This window comes from Rhagoletis zephyria, unplaced genomic scaffold (assembly GCF_001687245.7).
Source record: "Rhagoletis zephyria isolate East Lansing unplaced genomic scaffold, Rhagoletis_zephyria_1.1 Rzeph_scaffold_00158, whole genome shotgun sequence".
NCBI lineage: Eukaryota > Metazoa > Arthropoda > Insecta > Diptera > Tephritidae > Rhagoletis > Rhagoletis zephyria.
In genome coordinates this window covers 243,508-261,599 of record NW_016157242.1, presented here as the reverse complement: position 1 = coordinate 261,599, position 18,092 = coordinate 243,508, and the positions used below count along the sequence as shown (strand labels likewise).

The 18,092-nt window shown below is 36.9% G+C and overlaps 1 protein-coding gene across 3 annotated transcripts in view; it reads left to right on the top strand.

Moving 5' to 3' along the window:
* LOC108354668 (probable phospholipid-transporting ATPase VD) overlaps window positions 1-18,092 on the top strand; it is a 361,569-nt gene that overhangs the window by 138,590 nt on the left and 204,887 nt on the right. For all 3 annotated transcript variants that reach the window (XM_017605863.1, XM_017605848.1, XM_017605855.1), the window contains exons 6-9: window positions 16,070-16,743; window positions 16,797-17,184; window positions 17,269-17,597; window positions 17,670-18,042. In XM_017605863.1, the coding sequence (XP_017461352.1) occupies window positions 16,070-16,743; window positions 16,797-17,184; window positions 17,269-17,597; window positions 17,670-18,042 (1,764 nt within the window). The remainder of the gene's footprint in view (window positions 1-16,069; window positions 16,744-16,796; window positions 17,185-17,268; window positions 17,598-17,669; window positions 18,043-18,092) is intronic.

Here is an 18,092-nt window from a genome sequence, read left to right as displayed (position 1 = left end):
TTTTTCGGCGTAATTTTGCAGAACTTTCTTTCTCCTTCTCAGGAACTCTAGAACTACTGAAAAGCTACTCAGAACAGAATAAATTTTTTATTTTTTTCAAAAATTTTACTTTTTCGAAAAAAGTGTTTTTTCGGCGTAATTTTGCAGAACATTCTTTCTCCTTCTCAGGAACTCTAGAACTATTGAAGAGCTACTCAGAACAGAATAAATTTTTAATTTTTATTTTTTTTTTTAATTTAACTTTTTTGAGTTTTTGAAAAAAGTGTTTTTTCGGCGTAATTTTGCAGAACATTCTTTCTCCTTCTCAGGAACTCTAGAACTATTGAAGAGCTACTCAGAACAGAATAAATTTTTAATTTTTATTTTTTTTTTTAATTTAACTTTTTTGAGTTTTTGAAAAAAGTGTTTTTTCGGCGTAATTTTGCAGAACATTCTTTCTCCTTCTCAGGAACTCTAGAACTATTGAAGAGCTACTCAGAACAGAATAAATTTTTAATTTTTATTTTTTTTTTTAATTTAACTTTTTTGAGTTTTTGAAAAAAGTGTTTTTTCGGCGTAATTTTGCAGAACTTTCTTTCTCCTTCTCAGGAACTCTAGAATTATTGAAGAGCTACTCAGAACAGAATAAATTTTTAATTTTTATTTTTTTTTTTAATTTAACTTTTTTGAGTTTTTGAAAAAAGTGTTTTTTCGGCGTAATTTTGCAGAACTTTCTTTCTCCTTCTCAGGAACTCTAGAATTATTGAAGAGCTACTCAGAACAGATTAAATTTTTTTTCAAAAAATTAACTCGACTTTTTCGAAAAGAGTGTTTTTTTTGGCGTAATTTTGCAGAACTTCTTTCTCCTTCTCAGGAACTCTAGAACTGTTGAAGAGCTACTCAGAACAGATTAATTTTTTATTTTTTTTTTCAAAAATTTAACTTTTCGACTTTTACGAAAAAGTGTTTTTTCGGCGTAATTTTGCAGAACTTTCTTTCTCCTTCTCAGGAACTCTAGAACTGTTGAAGAGCTACTCAGAACAGATTAATTTTTTATTTTTTTTTTCAAAAATTTAACTTTTCGACTTTTACGAAAAAGTGTTTTTTCGGCGTAATTTTGCAGAACTTTCTTTCTCCTTCTCAGGAACTCTAGAACTGTTGAAGAGCTACTCAGAACAGATTAATTTTTTATTTTTTTTTTCAAAAATTTAACTTTTCGACTTTTACGAAAAAGTGTTTTTTCGGCGTAATTTTGCAGAACTTTCTTTCTCCTTCTCAGGAACTCTAGAACTGTTGAAGAGCTACTCAGAACAGATTAATTTTTTTTTTTTTCAAAATTTTATTATTTTCGACTTTCGAAAAAAGTGTTTTTCGACGTAATTTTGCAGAACTTTTTTTTCCTTTTCAGGAACTCTAGAACTATTAAAGAGCTACTCAGAACAGCTTAAATTTTTTATTTTTTTTTCAAAAATTTAACTCTTGACTTTTTAGAAAAAAGTGTTTTTTCGGCGTAATTTTGCAGAACTTTCTTTCTCCTTCTCAGGAACTCTAGAACTATTAAAGAGCTACTCAGAACAGCTTAAATTTTTTATTTTTTTTTCAAAAATTTAACTCTTGACTTTTTAGAAAAAAGTGTTTTTTCGGCGTAATTTTGCAGAACTTTTTTTTCCCTCTTCAAGAACTCTAGAACTATTGAAGAGCTACTCAGAACAGATTAATTTTTTTTTTTTTTTGAAAATATCCAGAACTTTTTTTCCCCTCTTCAAGAACTCTAGAACTATTGGAAGGCTACTCAGAACAACTTTTTATTTGCCTTTTTGCCACACGTCGTATGCTGCGTGAATCTGGCATACCCAATTTTCAAATCATTTTTTTTTTTTGTGAAAATATCCAGAACTTTTTTTCCCCTCTTCAAGAACTCTAGAACTATTGGAAGGCTACTCAGAACAACTTTTTTTTTTGTTTTGCGTAATACCGTATGCTAACTTCCCAGACATCCGATCTGGGCGGGATTGTTGCAGCCGCTACAACAACAACAACAGCGCAATAAGCCACATCAACACAAGTATGAGCAGCCAGCCAAGCAACAAGCCATAGCAACACAAGTCATAGCAACACTCGACAGCCTCTTCATTGCCATGACAACGCAACATAACACAGCAACATGTAGCTGCGCGACAACGCAGCATCGAGCACACAGTCAAGGCTGCCAACTTGGCTCAAACCGTGCTATGTCTGGCTCTATCTTACATCAAATGGCACTTAATTTTTCAATTTGCCACTTAGTGCCAAAATGGTACTTTTCAAAAATAGAAATATTTCAATAAATTTTTGTGAAATCCTTTGCGTGTACTTCTTTTTCTCAACTAAAATTTTCTAATTTTTAAAGATTATTCAACTGGTTTATATTATTTTGGCATTGCACTTTTGTTTTAAAAATTTGGTTCTTATTTATTGCTAAATGGGAAGGATTAAAACGGATGGCACCATTTTCGGATCTTTTATTTTTCTATTTGGCACATTTTGGCACTTTTTTATCCTCAATATGGCACCTCATAGTTAAGGATAGTTGGCAGCCCTACACAGCCTATTAAACAGTGTTGCCACTTTGTGAGTAATTCCTCAAAACGCGAGGAATTTCTGGTGCGCTTGAGTATTTTTTGAGGAATTTTCTCTCAATATATTTACAGATAACAAATGTAACCATGTTTTACACAACAGAGTTGTTAAAATCGCTCTGCAAATTTTTGGACAAAAAGCTTTCCGAAGTTTTATAAAGACCGAAGTACACCACACAAGCGGCTTGTCATACATTCTTCAAACCTACTTTTCCCATTTGGCCATAAGCCATGCAAACATGACTTGTTCAAGCAAAGAATTTTAGTTTTCTTCCGGTTCACAATGTAAAAGGGTTTTGTTTTCTTCGATTTTTCTCTCTTGTGTCCTCATTCGGTAAAAATTCCGTTGCTAATCAGGCGATTTTATCATACACAACGTAAGGGGCTTGATCAAACGCCAACATGGCGGCCAGAAAATCAAAAAAATTTAGATTTTTGTTCACATTTCCCTCAAACGGCTTGTCAAACCTTCATACATCCCCGTGGTAAACATAAATAGCTTTAAGCAAAGGGATATTTCGCTTGGTTTGTCAAGCCGCCTGTGTGGTGTTTTTCGCTCTTAAGCACATCTGCATTTGCTGCTAAATACTCAAAATGTTATCGATAATTTTTTTCATTCCATCGTTATATTTTCAACTTACTTTGAACTTGCAAAATCTCGGTATCGAATGGAGAGAACGAGCATTGTTCGATCCTAAGAATATTCATATTGATTCTTCATTAGATCCAGAAAATTATAGGAAAAAAGTTTTTGAATCAAAATATTCTTCAGGTTCATATAAGTTCCCCAATTAAAAAAAAAAAAAATTAAATCTGCATTACTAATACAGCCCCTTTTCTAATGCTTCGGTTGAGGACCAGATTGAGCACTGATATAGTTGCTGCAATATTATATACAAACCAAGGCATAAAAAATAACGGTGCTACTTTGTTTTAACCGCTAGAACAAATGTACTAATTGAATTGGAGAATGCAATTAATTTTTATACTAAGTACCTTTAAATAGTATGCAGTACACAATACTCATATCTGAAATAAGAAAATTTTGAGTAATTTGTTCGGATTTTGGGGATTTTTCATTTGTTTTTGAGGAATTTGGTATTTTTTTATGGCAACACTGCTATTAAACGAGCAACACGACGGAAAAGCAAGCAGTCAGCACCGAGCTGTGGTCGCGGCTGAACAGCTACAGCTGAAGGGAGAGTTTAATTGTGAGTTGGCAAATTACACTACGAGACATCGCCACTCAGTGGTAGGGAGCCATAGACCGAAGCAGTATTGCTACAGAAGTTTACCAAATTCCTCAAAAACAAATGAAAAATCCGAGCAAATTACTCAATATTACTGATATGAGTATTGTGTACCACATACTATTTAAAGGTACATAGTATAAAAATTAATTACATTCTCCAATTAAATTTGTACATCTGTTCTTGTGGCTCAAACAAAGTATAACCTTTTTTTCTATGCCTTGATTTGTATATAATATTGCTGCAAGTATATCAGTGCTCAATGTGGTCCTTAAGTCAGTCCTACAGATCTTTAAACTACTTAATATAAGTTCTACTGAAGCATTAGAAAAGGGCTATTAGTACTGCAGTTATATTTTTTTTTTAAATTGGAAAACTTATATGAACCTGAAGAGTTTTTAATTCAAAAACTTGTTTCCTATAATTTTCTGGATCTAATGAAGAATCAATTGAGGGATTCACAACGGTGTCGTAAGTGTCGTATTGTTGTATGTCGTAAGCTTTAAAAGCTTAAGTAAATCTTTAGAGAACTTGAAACCACAACCAACTATTTTCTAACACTGCGAAAATGCATAATATGACTGTGATGGTACTTTGCGAACCCCCTTGATATATGTTTAGGCGTTTAAAGTTTACGACATACAACAATACGACACTTACAACACCGTTGTGATACCCCAAATATGAATATTCTTATGATCGAATAATGCGTGTACTCTCCATTCGTTTTCGAGATTTTGCAAGTTCAAAATAAGTTGAAAATATAACGATGGAATGAAAAAAATTATCGATAACATTTTGAATATTTAGCAGCAAATCCGGGTGTGCTTAAGAGCGAAAAACACCACACAAGCGGCTTGACAATCCAAGCGAAATATCCCTTTGCTTAAAGCTATTTATGTTGTGTATGGGGTGTTTGAAGGTTTGACAAGCCGTTTGAGGGAAATGTGAGCAAAGATCCAAATTTTTTGATTTTCTGGCCGCCATGTTGATGCTAGATCAAACCGCTTACGTTGTGCATGGTAAAATCGCCTCATTCGTAACGGAAGTTTTACCGAATGAGGACGCAAGAGAGAAAAATCTAGGAAAACTGAAATTTTTTGCTTGAAGAGTCATGTTTGCATGGTGTATGGCGAAATGGGAAAAGTAGGTTTGACAAGCCGCTTGTGTGGAAACTTAAGAAAACTTTTTGTTCAAAAATTTCCAGAGCTATTTAAGAACAGTTGTGCAAAACATGGTTGCATTTGTTATCTGCAAATATATCGAGAGAAAATTCCTCAAAAATTCCTTAAAATAAAAGTCCTCAATAAATACTCAGCGCATCCGAAATTCCTCACGTTTTGTGGAATTACTCACAAAGTGGTGGCCACTGGACCGAAGTGAGAGTTACGACTGAATGGAGGGATTGCTTGGGAGCTGGCAAATTACACCACAAGACATCGCCACTCTAAAGTAGTGACCACAAAATTCGGCTGCGGTCAATGCTCGTCCGCCGTCAGAAGAGCGACGTTCACCAGCGCCAGTAGAGGGCCACTTACCAGCGTCAGCAGAGCAATGTCAACAGCGCCAAGAAGAGCGCTACCCTCCGACGTTACCAGAGCACCGCTTACCGGCGTTAACAGAGCGTCGCCCAGATTGCAGCAGAGCAACAGCAAAGTCACGCCACCAAGGCATAAGGGACCGGTAACGGGACGCGGGTGCCGTTACCCAGCCACTGCAAGTGACGCTACCGATTTTTCCTATTGTAATTTTTGATATAACGAGTCTACCCCAGCGTTGTACAAGAAGCGTCAGGGCAGCAAAAACGCTTCGTTACAATTGTCTCCTCGACAGATCGTACATGTGCGAAAGAAATTTTTTACCAAATAACGCGAGTAAAATGGCGGAGCTAGTCAACACCACGTTGCTGGGCAATATACCAAAGGAGCAACTAGTGTACATTGCACAGGAATTGTGGGCTTAAAGGGCTTGACGAAGCATAGCAACGAAATCCAGCGAACAGCAGAAGAGTGGCGAGCATCACTACAACAAAGCAACCCTGTGTGTTTAGTAAAGAAAGCACTGTATGGTTTGCGCCAGTCAACTGTAACTCTGAACCGGATTGGGTTAAAGTCAACGAATTTCGAACCATGTTTCTACGTGCGGCGTGAAGGGGACAACATCATGTTGGTCATTATATACGTAGATGATTTGCTGTTAGCATCTTACAACGATAATTGGTTAAAAGCAACGAAGGAAACGCTCTCACAACATTTCGATATAAAGGATATCGGCAAGGTAAATCGATGTCTGGGTATAGATTTGCAGCAGAATCTGGCGAAGGGCGAGATATTTCTATCACAACGGTCGTATGCTGAATCAGTATTGAAACGTTTCGGCATGTCAGAATGCAATCCCTCGAAAACGCCAATAGAAGCGAATTGCAAACTCACACTGCATGCGCCGAAAAACGAGGCTGTCATGGCGAAATACCCGTGTCAAAGTCTAATCGGCGCTTTGATGTTCATGGCGGTATCTACAAGACCGGACATAGCGTATGCCGTGAATTTTATGAGTCAATTCAACAGCACCTACTTGGATGACCACTGGAAGTCAGCAAAGAGACTTTTGCGTTACGTCAAAGGTATATTACAACAAGTTTTACTGTACAAGAAAACAGGTGTGGATTTGTACGGTGTAGTCAGTGCCGATTGGGGAGCAAATTTAGCAGACAGGCGATCCTGCTCAGGTTTTGCGTTTATATTTGCCGGGTCCTCTGTAAGCTGGGAAGCGCGCAAGCAACGTACTGTTTTACTTTCAAGTACAGAAGCGGTATACGTTGCTATAACTGAGGCTCCTAAGGAAGCCCTATACTTGAAAGCTGCCTTGAAAGAAGTGGGAATTGATTGTGCCAGCGTCAAATTATTTAACGATAATCAGAGCCCACAAAAGTTGGCCGTATCTTCGAACTTCCACCCTCGGACAAAGCACATTGACATACGTCATCACTTTATCCGTGACTGTGTGCAAGATAATACGATCACGCTAGAATACATGTCAACACAGCAAATCCCAGCGGACATTCTTACCAAGGGTCTCACGCAAATGAAACACAGTGTTTGTTCATCGCATTTGGGTCTTGTCGACCTCAGCTCAGAGGGATAAACTCTGTACTTCGAGAGGAGGTGTTGTGGAGGCGAAGTAGTTCGTAGTAAATAGTAGTAAATGAATATGTACTTAAAGTTACAACTATGTACCTCTTGCAACCCTGCATACTATTTTGCATTTGTCTTTTCGTCATTCATTCTTTGTAAACGTTTTATCGTATTGAATAAAGTCAGTCGTTAATTAGCATTCAAAATCTTCGGAATTTTAGTTTATTTAATGTTTATCATTTTTTTATGAAAGTAAAGCTTTTTTCATAACAAAAATCATATAAATCCGAATTTCCGACTTTGTGCAAAAAACTGTAAAAATTAATTCTGCAATGTTTCACCAAAATTTCAAATTTTAACTAGAATCTTTAGAAAAAAGATTTTGGCTTGCAGTTTTGTAACTCATTAAATTCGAGTATAATAAAGTGCAAGTGGAAAGTGATGCTCATTTGCTTCTCCTTTAAAGAAATTGCTGAACATAGATACTTACTTTTTATGAAAAACTGCGTTACACCGTCAACAAAAAAATTGCCAAAAAAGTCTTAGAGATATCAAAATTACACTTTATAATACTAAAATTTAACGAATTTTTTAACAAATTTCGCGGGCTGAAAATGTCGAGAAAAATATCCCACAAATTTCAGATGTTACTATAAGGATGCTGTTTCGAGGTTTATAAATCTAGGATCTTGGACTTTAATCAGTAAGTTTTTGTTGAAAAATTTGCAAAATTATTTCTTGTCCCGTATTCGGCTCCCATAAATATGGTCACCGCATCTACAAAATAGATTAGACTCTCTCGGCTCATAAGTTCGTTGTACTATCCAATAATGTCACCCAATACGTTTACGGCCCGAAGAAATTTGATCACATATCGGAGTGGAAAACAAGTTTGTTAGGATGTGGAACAAATAGCCAGGAGATCCATTTTTCTATACCGGCTAATGAACACCAAGACTTCTTATCTTTACGACAAACTGATATTTCCAAAATCCGTGCGCACAAGACACCTCATTGTACCTAATTTTAACAATGCAACATCGACTAGACTGTTTTTTATTAACACGATTAGAAGTTGGAACTCCATTCCAACTGCAATAAGAATAAAATTAAATAAAAGCAACTTCAAAGCTATCTTATACTCTCATTTTTCTAGCAACTTAAACAGACCATCAAAATCAATTTAAATTAATATACTTTAGCTTTAATTTGAGATTATAATGAAGTTCAATTGTAACTATTTAATTTTTGTTTTAATTTTTAACATTTAATTTTTGGTTTTTTCTATTGTAAATTCTATCTATTGTCTCATATTCAATGTAAGCTCTACTGTATTTGGTACCTATATTTGTTGTTCTAAAAAGGAAGACAATTCTTACTGTACTAATATCACCATTTTGATAATAAATGAAACGAAATGAAATTGAAAATATCCACGGAATGTCTAGAGAATGTCCCATAAATTTTTAAATAATTTAGTTTAAGAAGCAAAAAACTTTATATTTTCATTCAATAAAATCAGTACAGAGGACAAATAAGTTTTTATTAAACATTTATTTAAAGTAACATACCGAAACGGTGTAGTTCGCAAAATTTACGTATATTACGAATAAAGTTAGGTAAAACTGTCTTACGATTCTAGGGCTAAAAAATACTCAGTAAATTCATTTCCACGTGGCATTTTTAAATGCCTCCAATTTTTTGTCATTTCAATGCCTAGTGAAAATTCGGCACTAAGCTGAACATATTCTCGGTATAAAGTTTTTTAATTTTGCGATGAAATTCCCAAAAACGTAAAATTTAAATTACATGTCTATATTATTAAACGTGCGATATGTATGTACCTACTGTGTACGTATGTGCTCGTCATGAAAAATCCCTGTTTTTTAAAGATATTAAGCTATAAGTATTTTTCATATGAATTGCAAATAAAAACAATAATTGTTTACTTCAATTTCTTTCCAGAAACTGGCTGTTTGAAGGCACAATTATTGAACAATTTACATTTTCTCCTTTTCCAGTATGTACATATCTGTGCCCGTCAGTAGAGTTGGCCTTACTATTAGAGTTACAAAATCGATCGAGTGTTTTAACACTGTTTTAAACCTAAACCTACCAACTAGTGGTCAATTTATTGGCTCCGAAGCTTTTGCAAAGATTCTAACTTATAACTTCAAAATAAAACTATATATTTATCTCTATTTGATTTATTTTTTGTCTCTCGTAAAATTTGTAAAATTGTTCGTGGCTTTGTTGTTAATATTTTCTACGCTTCTCGCTGTCGCTTTTTCGTTTCAAGTCAAAGAAAAAACCGAAGAACCGGCGAACTCAAAGTAAATGAGACAAACCGAGCGAATGAGTGGCTGATTGAGTGAGAACCAGTGTTGGTATTTTAAGTACAATTGTACTTTTTTCAGTACAATTAGTTTTAAAAAGTACAAAAGTTCAATTTACCTATTTGAAGTACAATTTCAACCTCAAAAATACTTTTTGAACAAAACGCTGAAATCTCTGCCAGTACATTGATTATTAATCCGTTTGCATTTAAGTGAATGGACATACCTATTTTTCTAACTTGGTACAAAAGAAATTCTGAATTGTAATTTTGAAAGTGTGGTGATAACGATTTTTTATTACCGGTGGGTGAAATATCCCTCACAGGTCTAACGAAACGAAATAAATCACAAAATCAAAAATTGAAAAAATAAACAAATTTTAATCAAAATTTCAGTTTTTATTCAGAATTTGTAGACATTTTTTGGGTAAACATTTTTGAATGTCATTCATGCATTAAAAGGTGCAAGTTTAAAATGTCTAAAAAATACCATTGATTTCTGGCTTTCTTTTTTTTGACGGTGTTGCGCACCTTCTTCCATGTAAGGGATGTTGGTATTTTAATATATATGGAAGAAAATGCGCAACACCATTGTTGACTTTTTTCTTTAAAGAGCTAAATTATTAAAATTAATTTAAAAAATTAAATATGTATATCTCAAACTGGGTGTACTTTTAAAAATGTGGAATATAATTTAAGCATTTTTTTGTATACTTAAGTTAAATTGTATATTTTTTGTTCAAGATTGTGACTATGATGCTGACTACACACGAGGCAACCGTTGAAGCAACCAGGGCATGTTGCTCATTGAAATTCGTGTTGCCGCAACGGACGGCCGAAAATTAAAAATATTTTGATTATTGTATTGGTTGCCGTGTCGGTTGCCTCATGTGTATCGTTGTGTATTGAGTTTATTGGCTTAGTTTATTGAAAAAAAGTGAGCTGAAAATATGTTTGGTTAAAAACAAAACTTTCTTCCGCATTTTCATTTCATAACATGGCGTACACTACAGAGGTTGCCGTAATGGTGACCTCGACACTTTGTTTCAAAGGTTGCTTCGTGTGTACTCAGAATGATATTTTTAGTCAATGATTCACCTCACACAAAATTACTTTCAAACTTTCACTAGCACAAATGAGTAAACTCAAGCTGGTAGACTATACACGGCAGAGATAAATATTGCCGGTGTTGAAGGAGGCACCGGTAAACTTGTAAGAGGATTGGTCGAAGTTTGACAGAAATGAAGGTGAAAAAAATCTTCTTCTTATTTGGCGCTGTAACCGCTTAAGCGATTTAGGCCGAGTTCAACAAAGCACGCTAGTCGTTTCTCTTCTGTGCCAATTGGAAATGCCAATTGAAGCCAAGTCCTTCTCCACTTGGTGTTCACCGGCGGGTTCCGAGTTGAATATTTTCAGAGCTGGAGCGTCGGAGTCCATTCGAACGACATAGCCAAGCCAGCGGAGCCGCTGTATTTGAATTCGCTGCGCTATGTCCATGTCGTTGTAAAGCTCATACAGCTCATGATTCCATCGACTGCGGTACTTCCGGCGCTAACGCGTAAAGGCCCGTAAATCTTCCTCAAAATCCTTCTCTCGAATACTCCAAAAGCCGCCTCATCGGATGTTGTCATTATCCATGCTTCTGCGCCATACACCAACACGGGCATGATGAGTGACTTATAGAGTGTGGCTTTGGTACGTCGAGAGGGGACTTAACTCCTTAATCTACTCAGTCCAAAGCAGCACTTGCTGGCAAGAGTGATTCTGCATTGAATTTCAATGCTGACATTATTGTCGGTTTTAATGCTGGTTCCCAAGTAAACGAAATTCTCCATTTTCTCGAAATTATGACTGTCAACAGTGACGTGGTTACCAAGAAGCAAATGCCCTGACTGTTTGTTTGATGACAGAAGATACTTCGTCTTGTCATCGTTGACCACCGTGTCATTCGCGTTGCTTCCTTATCCAACCTGGGAAAAGGCAGGGCAGACTCCACGGTTCTTGTTACCGATGAAGTCGATGTCATCGGCGTACGTCAGCAATTTCAGGGTCTTGTAAAAAATTCTTCCTGAGCAGTTCAGTTATACAGCTCTTATTATCTTCTCCAACATCAGATTAAAGAAATCACATGAAAGGGAGTCACCCTGTCTTAAACTCCGTTTGGTGGCAAACAGCTCGGAGAGGTCTTTCCCAATTCTGACGCAGCTGGAGATATTGCTCAACGTAATTTTACACGGCCGTATCAATTTCGAGGGGTGCCAAATTCAGACATCGCAGCGTATAGGTAACTCATTTTAGTGCTATCGAAAGCTTTAAAGTCGACAAAAAGGTGGTGAGGGGCGATCCTTTTCTCCAGGCCTTTTCCAAGATTTGGTGTATTGTGAACACCTCGGGTATGGTGGATTTGCCAGGTCGAAAGCCACACTGATAAGGCCCAATCAGTTCATTGACGGTGGGCTTCAGTCTTTCACACAATACGTTCGATACGACCTTGTAACCTATGCTTAGAAGGCTGACCCCCGGGAGTTGGGGCGAATGGCCTTTGTTGTGGATGGGGCAGAGCACACTTCTTAAATTCCAGTCGTCGGGCATGCGTTCATCTGACCATATTCTGTATAAGTGATGATGCATGCACCCCAGCGAACACAGTTTCAAATATTTGAGAAAAATGTATTTCTCAATTTTATATCAAATGATTCTCAAATTGAAAACGTAGTTCCAATTTTACATTTGAAATTCATTTGAGGTTGATTTGAAAAAAGATGGCAAGTGTCAAACGATATCAAAATGCGCAATCAAAAATTGTAAGAATACATTTAAGATGAATTGAACAAAAAAACAATGAATAAAAAAAAAATTTCAAAGAGAAAGCCCACAAATAGTGGATTTGATGTTAGCGCGGATTGAAGAAGCTGCATCTCTTCAAGACGAATCTATATCTTAATACGCTAACATAAATTTTGTCTCCGTTCGTTTGGCGATTTTACCGAACCGATTTTAAAACCAAGAACACCGTTGGAAAGGCATTTTTCCGTAGATGAGCAGAGTTTTTATGGTTTAACAAAACCGTCGTTTAAACATTTTCGTATTTGTGTATAGATGTTGCTGCAACATGTTCAATTTGACATGTTTCGCATGTTGTTTCACTTCACATTTGAAATTAAGCTTTGAAATAAAGATAAATATGAAGATGAAGAAATAAATGATAACGATGAAGTCAAAAAAAAAAGGCAAAAGTGAAGATAAAGACGAAAAATGAGATAAAGGCGAAAATGGAGACAATGAGAAATAAATAAGAATTAGGTTAACAGAGTTGAAATTTTCCAATAGGAATCGAAATCAAATCAGCCATAAACGTTACTGAAATTTATCGAATAATCGAAATTTATAATTATCGAAATTTATCCATGCTTATTAAGTTATCGCAACGTGTCGAATTATTCAAACTGATCAATGTTTACTGAGTTGTCGAAATTTGTAGACACATAAACTTAATTGTCCAAATTTACGGATAGTTGTCGAGCTATAAAAACGTGTGGGACTAACGAAATTTGTCAAGTTAAAGAAATGTATCAAGCTATCGATATTTATTGAATTATCATTATTTATAGATTTGACGAAATTTATCGAGGTGTCGTAATGCGTGGAGTTCGTTCAACTTACAGAGTTATCGATAATCACACAGGTTTACAAAAAAAAAGTGTATGCATATCATGTTATCATCATATGTTGATAAGCGTGTCGAATAACATAGGGATATATAGGTTTGGTTTAATATGCATAAGCTTTTTTTTTGTAAACCTGTGTTATTGATCTACTAAAATTGGTTGGTTCAACGAAGCGAAGTTTATGGAATTTCCAAAATATATCGAAATTTCAAGGTTATATAAGCTTATCGATTTATCACTGCTTATCGAATTTAATCGTCTTAACAGAGTGTAGCGAGTTATCAAAATGTTTAGATAGTTTTCGAAAAATGTGGATATGTCAAAAGTAAAAGTTTATAAAGGTATCCAAAGTTTTTACATTTTGGAGTTATCGAAATTTATCGAACCATCGAATTTCACAGTTATCGAAATTGGTCGAGTTAACGAATTTTGTTGAGTTATCGAATTTTAGTGTTCTTGAAATTCGTCGAACTATCGATATGTATCATATCATTGACATTTATAGATAAACTTGAATGTATCGGGTCAATTCCAAGTCCTGCCGAAGTCCTCTAAAGACCTTCTCAGATAAAAAAAAAGTTTAGTTACGTTTTAGCAGAAGATTTTCCGGTTAGTTAATTTGTACCGTAAAAGTTTTGCTACGTGTTAAGTTAGAAAACCTCCAAGGCTTCTAGAACTAGAAAAACTGTCTAATTTCGACAGCAACTGGCACTCTAGTTTATTATAAATTACTTTATCTTAATTGTTTCTTTTGTTATGTACATATATATGTACATCGCGAAGAAAAAATAAATATGAAATATACATTTCCTATAATAAATTTTATTTCCACATTTGAAGTACAATTGATAAATAACCTTTGCAATTGATTTGAGAGTTAACCATATTCTCAAATGGAGATCAAACTCCCCTTTTTATTGAGAAATCTGTAATTTTCAAATCAATATCAAATCATTTTCAAACGTTTGACATTTGAGAAAGACGTATTGCGAATACCTGATCTATGGTGAATTTGCCGGGCCTAAAGCCACACTGATAAGGTCCAACCAGTTCGTTGACGGTGGGCTTCAGTCTTTCGCACAATACACTCGATGAGACCTTACAACCTGTGCTTAGAAGGCTGATTCCACGGTAGTTGGCGCCAATGGCGGGGTCGCCTTTCTTGTGGATTAGGCAGAGCACACTTAAATTCCAGTCGTATGTTCTGCATACGAGCTGATCAGCTCCTCGCCGCTGTACTTGAATAGCTCGGCTGGCAGGCCGTCAGCTCCAGCAGCTTTGTTGTTTTTCAGCCGCGAAATCGCTATTNATTTTCCAGGCCTAAAGCCACACTGATAAGGTCCAATCAGCTCGTTGACGGTGGGCTTCAGTCTTTCGCACAATACACTCGATGAGACCTTACAACCTGTGCTTAGAAGGCTGATTCCACGGTAGTTGGCGCCAATGGCGGGGTCGCCTTTCTTGTGGATTAGGCAGAGCACACTTAAATTCCAGTCGTATGTTCTGCATACGAGCTGATCAGCTCCTCGCCGCTGTACTTGAATAGCTCGGCTGGCAGGCCGTCAGCTCCAGCAGCTTTGTTGTTTTTCAGCCGCGAAATCGCTATTCGTACCTCGTCATAGTCAGGTGGCGGGACAGCTACTCTATCATCATCGACTGGGGACTCGGGTTCGTCTTCTTCACTACTTTCAGCGCTGCTACCATTCAGTAGGTTGTAAAAGTGTTCCCTCCACAATTTAAGTACATTCTGGACATCGGTCACTAGGTCGCGATTGTTGTTCTTGTGTCCGTAAGTCGCCTAACCCTCTGGTAGAATTTTCGGGCGTTCTTCCTGTCGGCCAGCATCTCAAGCTCTTCGCACTCACGTATTGCGGCCTCTCTCTTAATGCGGCAAATACGTCTCGCTTCCCTCTTCAGCTCCCTAGAATGGTCCCACAAGGCTCGCGTTGCGCCCGATCGCAGCGTGGCCATGTATGCGGCATCTGTTTTCTCTGCAGCTTCCTGACACTCCTCATCGTACCAGTTGTTCTTTCGGGCTCGCTGAAATTCGACTACTTCTTCGGGGGCGTTACTTAATGAACGGGAAATGTGGTTCCACTGCTCGCATATATCGGTTTGTTGAAGAGTGCTCTCTGAGAGCAGGTGTGAGAGTCGAATGCATTGGCCTGGCCATCTGTTGTGACTGCACCTTTTCGACGTTAAAATACTAGAAACATGCCTTCCGTCAATCACAACATGGTCAATTTGTGCTGAAAAAAACTCCAAACCTAAAATTTAGGCTTCCAGATCACTTTATGAGTTTTCCAGGCAGAGATAGCTGCCACCTACTGAGGAGAATTCGATTTGCTGCTGATTTGCGCGACGTCGACAAGGGGGTAAATATCTACTCTAAATATTCTACCGGATTCTAACTTTCGCAGCTGCTGTGGGACTGTCCAGCTTTTGCAAGGCTGCGGTCTAAACACCATCGATCCAAGTTTTTAATGACCCTGCCTCAGTTACCGTCCAAGTGAGGCAACTACATTAACCTAACTGTTTCTTCTTTTTGTTTTTAAATAAATACACTTGATTTAAAACGGTAGTCGTTTTACATATCGCACACCAGGCCGATTTTTATGCATAAATCAATTCGTAGGATTTATCTGCACTTAATGCAAATATTTTTTCTCCGTAATTATATTCTCTAACTAGAAAACTACTTTAAATACCTGTTTTTGCATTAATTGCGTTAAATCATTTGTGCCTCTTTTGAAGATGGTGTGCGATATGTAAAACGACTACGGTTTTAAATTAACCCCTCTTTTCTAACAGGGTCACAAAACTTAGCTCATCACTGTTGTAATTTCTAGTGCGTCCCAAAATATGCCACAAAAATTCGATTTTAAGTGCTAGGAAAATACACAAAAGCTTAGCTTAGCGGCTTATTTGTTGCAGCAGCAAACTTGGAGGCACAGTAAAAATCACAGCAGTGATGAGCTAAGGTTTGCGATTTTTTTAGAATACGGCTGTAAGTGCCATTTGTGCCATGTTTTATAAACTTAAATAAAACAGTAGTAATTTAATTATGATTTTCTCTCTCTTTCAGGTGTGTGATAATTTTATTGATATTATGCATTGTGGGTGCTGTTGGCTGCAAAATGTGGTTAACCTCTTTTAAGCATTTTCCTGTACCATATCTACCTTTTGACGTTAACCCCAGTTATGAAGGCCTTTTGACTTTCTGGACGTACATAATAATATTGCAGGTGATGATTCCATTGTCTTTGTACGTTACAATCGAATTATGCAAAATCCTCCAAGTGTACCACATACACAACAATATTGACTTGTACGACCAGGATACAAATAAAAAGACAGAATGCCGCGCAATGAACATTACAGAAGAATTGGGCCAAATACAGCATATATTTTCAGATAAAACAGGAACACTCACTGAAAATAAAATGCTGTTTCGGCGATGCATTGTCAATGGCATTGACTACAATCACCCGCCTTCTGAGTTGGAAAAATTGCATTCAAAGCCAGGCACGCCTGCGCCACCGTTAATATCAAATTCCACATTGATGAATGATATGCTAGAAGTAATAAACTCTGGCCACTGTTTATCGCCAAATGCGCAACGACTTCAAGAATTTCTTTTGGTATTAGCAATGTGCAATACTGTGATTGTAAGCGCCACACCCCATCATGATTTGATGAATGCCAGTGGCATAATGGAGGTTCAAGGAGCGAGCAAGAGTGATTCAGGAGTGCTGGAAAGTAAGTTTCAATGCTTGTTTAATATTTTTGCTTATATAATTTGATTGATTAAGGTTTAAAGGACAATCGAACTCCACTTCAAAATATAACTCAAACAGATTCGTCTTCATCATCTATAGCGGCAGAGTATAATAACTTGGCGCCTGCTATACCCCCTGATCGTTATACTCGTTTAGCCGAATCGCGTTCAGTAACACCATCGCCGCCCCCAAACCTCTCTTATATTTTGCCGTCGCGGACACATATTCCATCTTTATCGCCGATAAACAGCTCTGCAGAGACTACACCTACTTCTGATTCGCCTCCATTGAAAATTAAATCAATTTCCAATAGCATAGCACCAACGGGGCGAGCAAAAGCAGTGATAAATTCAAAAATAACAAGCCTTACCTCGTTTCTTAATGTAAAAGCACAAGCGAAAAAATTTTCCAACAAAATAAAGTAAGTCCTAGTAATCTAAATATGCATACATATATATGTATATACGCAGTTTTATATCTTCCTAAATAAAAATACATTTGCCAGTCAAACAAAGAACCGACAACCAATCAAAACGGCCGACGGAAGACCGTTTTATGAAGCCGAGAGTCCAGATGAGCTTGCGCTGGTGAACGCTGCCTACAGCTATGACTGTTGTTTGGTCAATCGTAGTCCAAATCATATACTAGTTAGCATTGCCAACACAGGTATTATAGAATATGAAGTTCTAAAGATTTTACCTTTCGATTCGAACCGCAAGTGCATGTCCATCGTTGTTCGTCGCACTGGAACGCAGGAAATCATACTTTATTCAAAAGGTGCCGACAGCTCCATTATGCCTGTATTAGCGCCATGCGCCCCAAACACTCCGGAGGGTATATGACCTTGAATGAAAAGAAGAAATTAGCATATTTATATCCGTTTTTGGTATATTTTTTATACGTTAGGTCTAATGCGAGAAAAGACCCTACAACAATTGGATCGCTATGCGCGTGATGGTTTGCGCATATTGGTCATGGCGAAACGGATACTTAACCCTGCTGAGTATACCGAATGGTGGGCGCGTCATCAAGAAATTGAAATGTCATTAGAGAACAGAGAACGACGAATTCGTGACTCGTTTGCAAAGCTGGAGTCTAATTTAATATTATTGGGTGCTACGGGCATTGAGGATAGGTTGCAAGATGGCGTTCCAGAGACGATAGCTGCTATGCTTTCCGCCGGCATTTCAATGTGGGTGCTAACAGGCGATAAGCCAGAAACGGCAATCAACGTTGCGTATTCGGCGAAATTGTTTACGCAACAGATGGAAATAATACGGTATTTATATTTTTTTTTTGTCTCTTCCTGAGCAATTGGAGAAATATTAA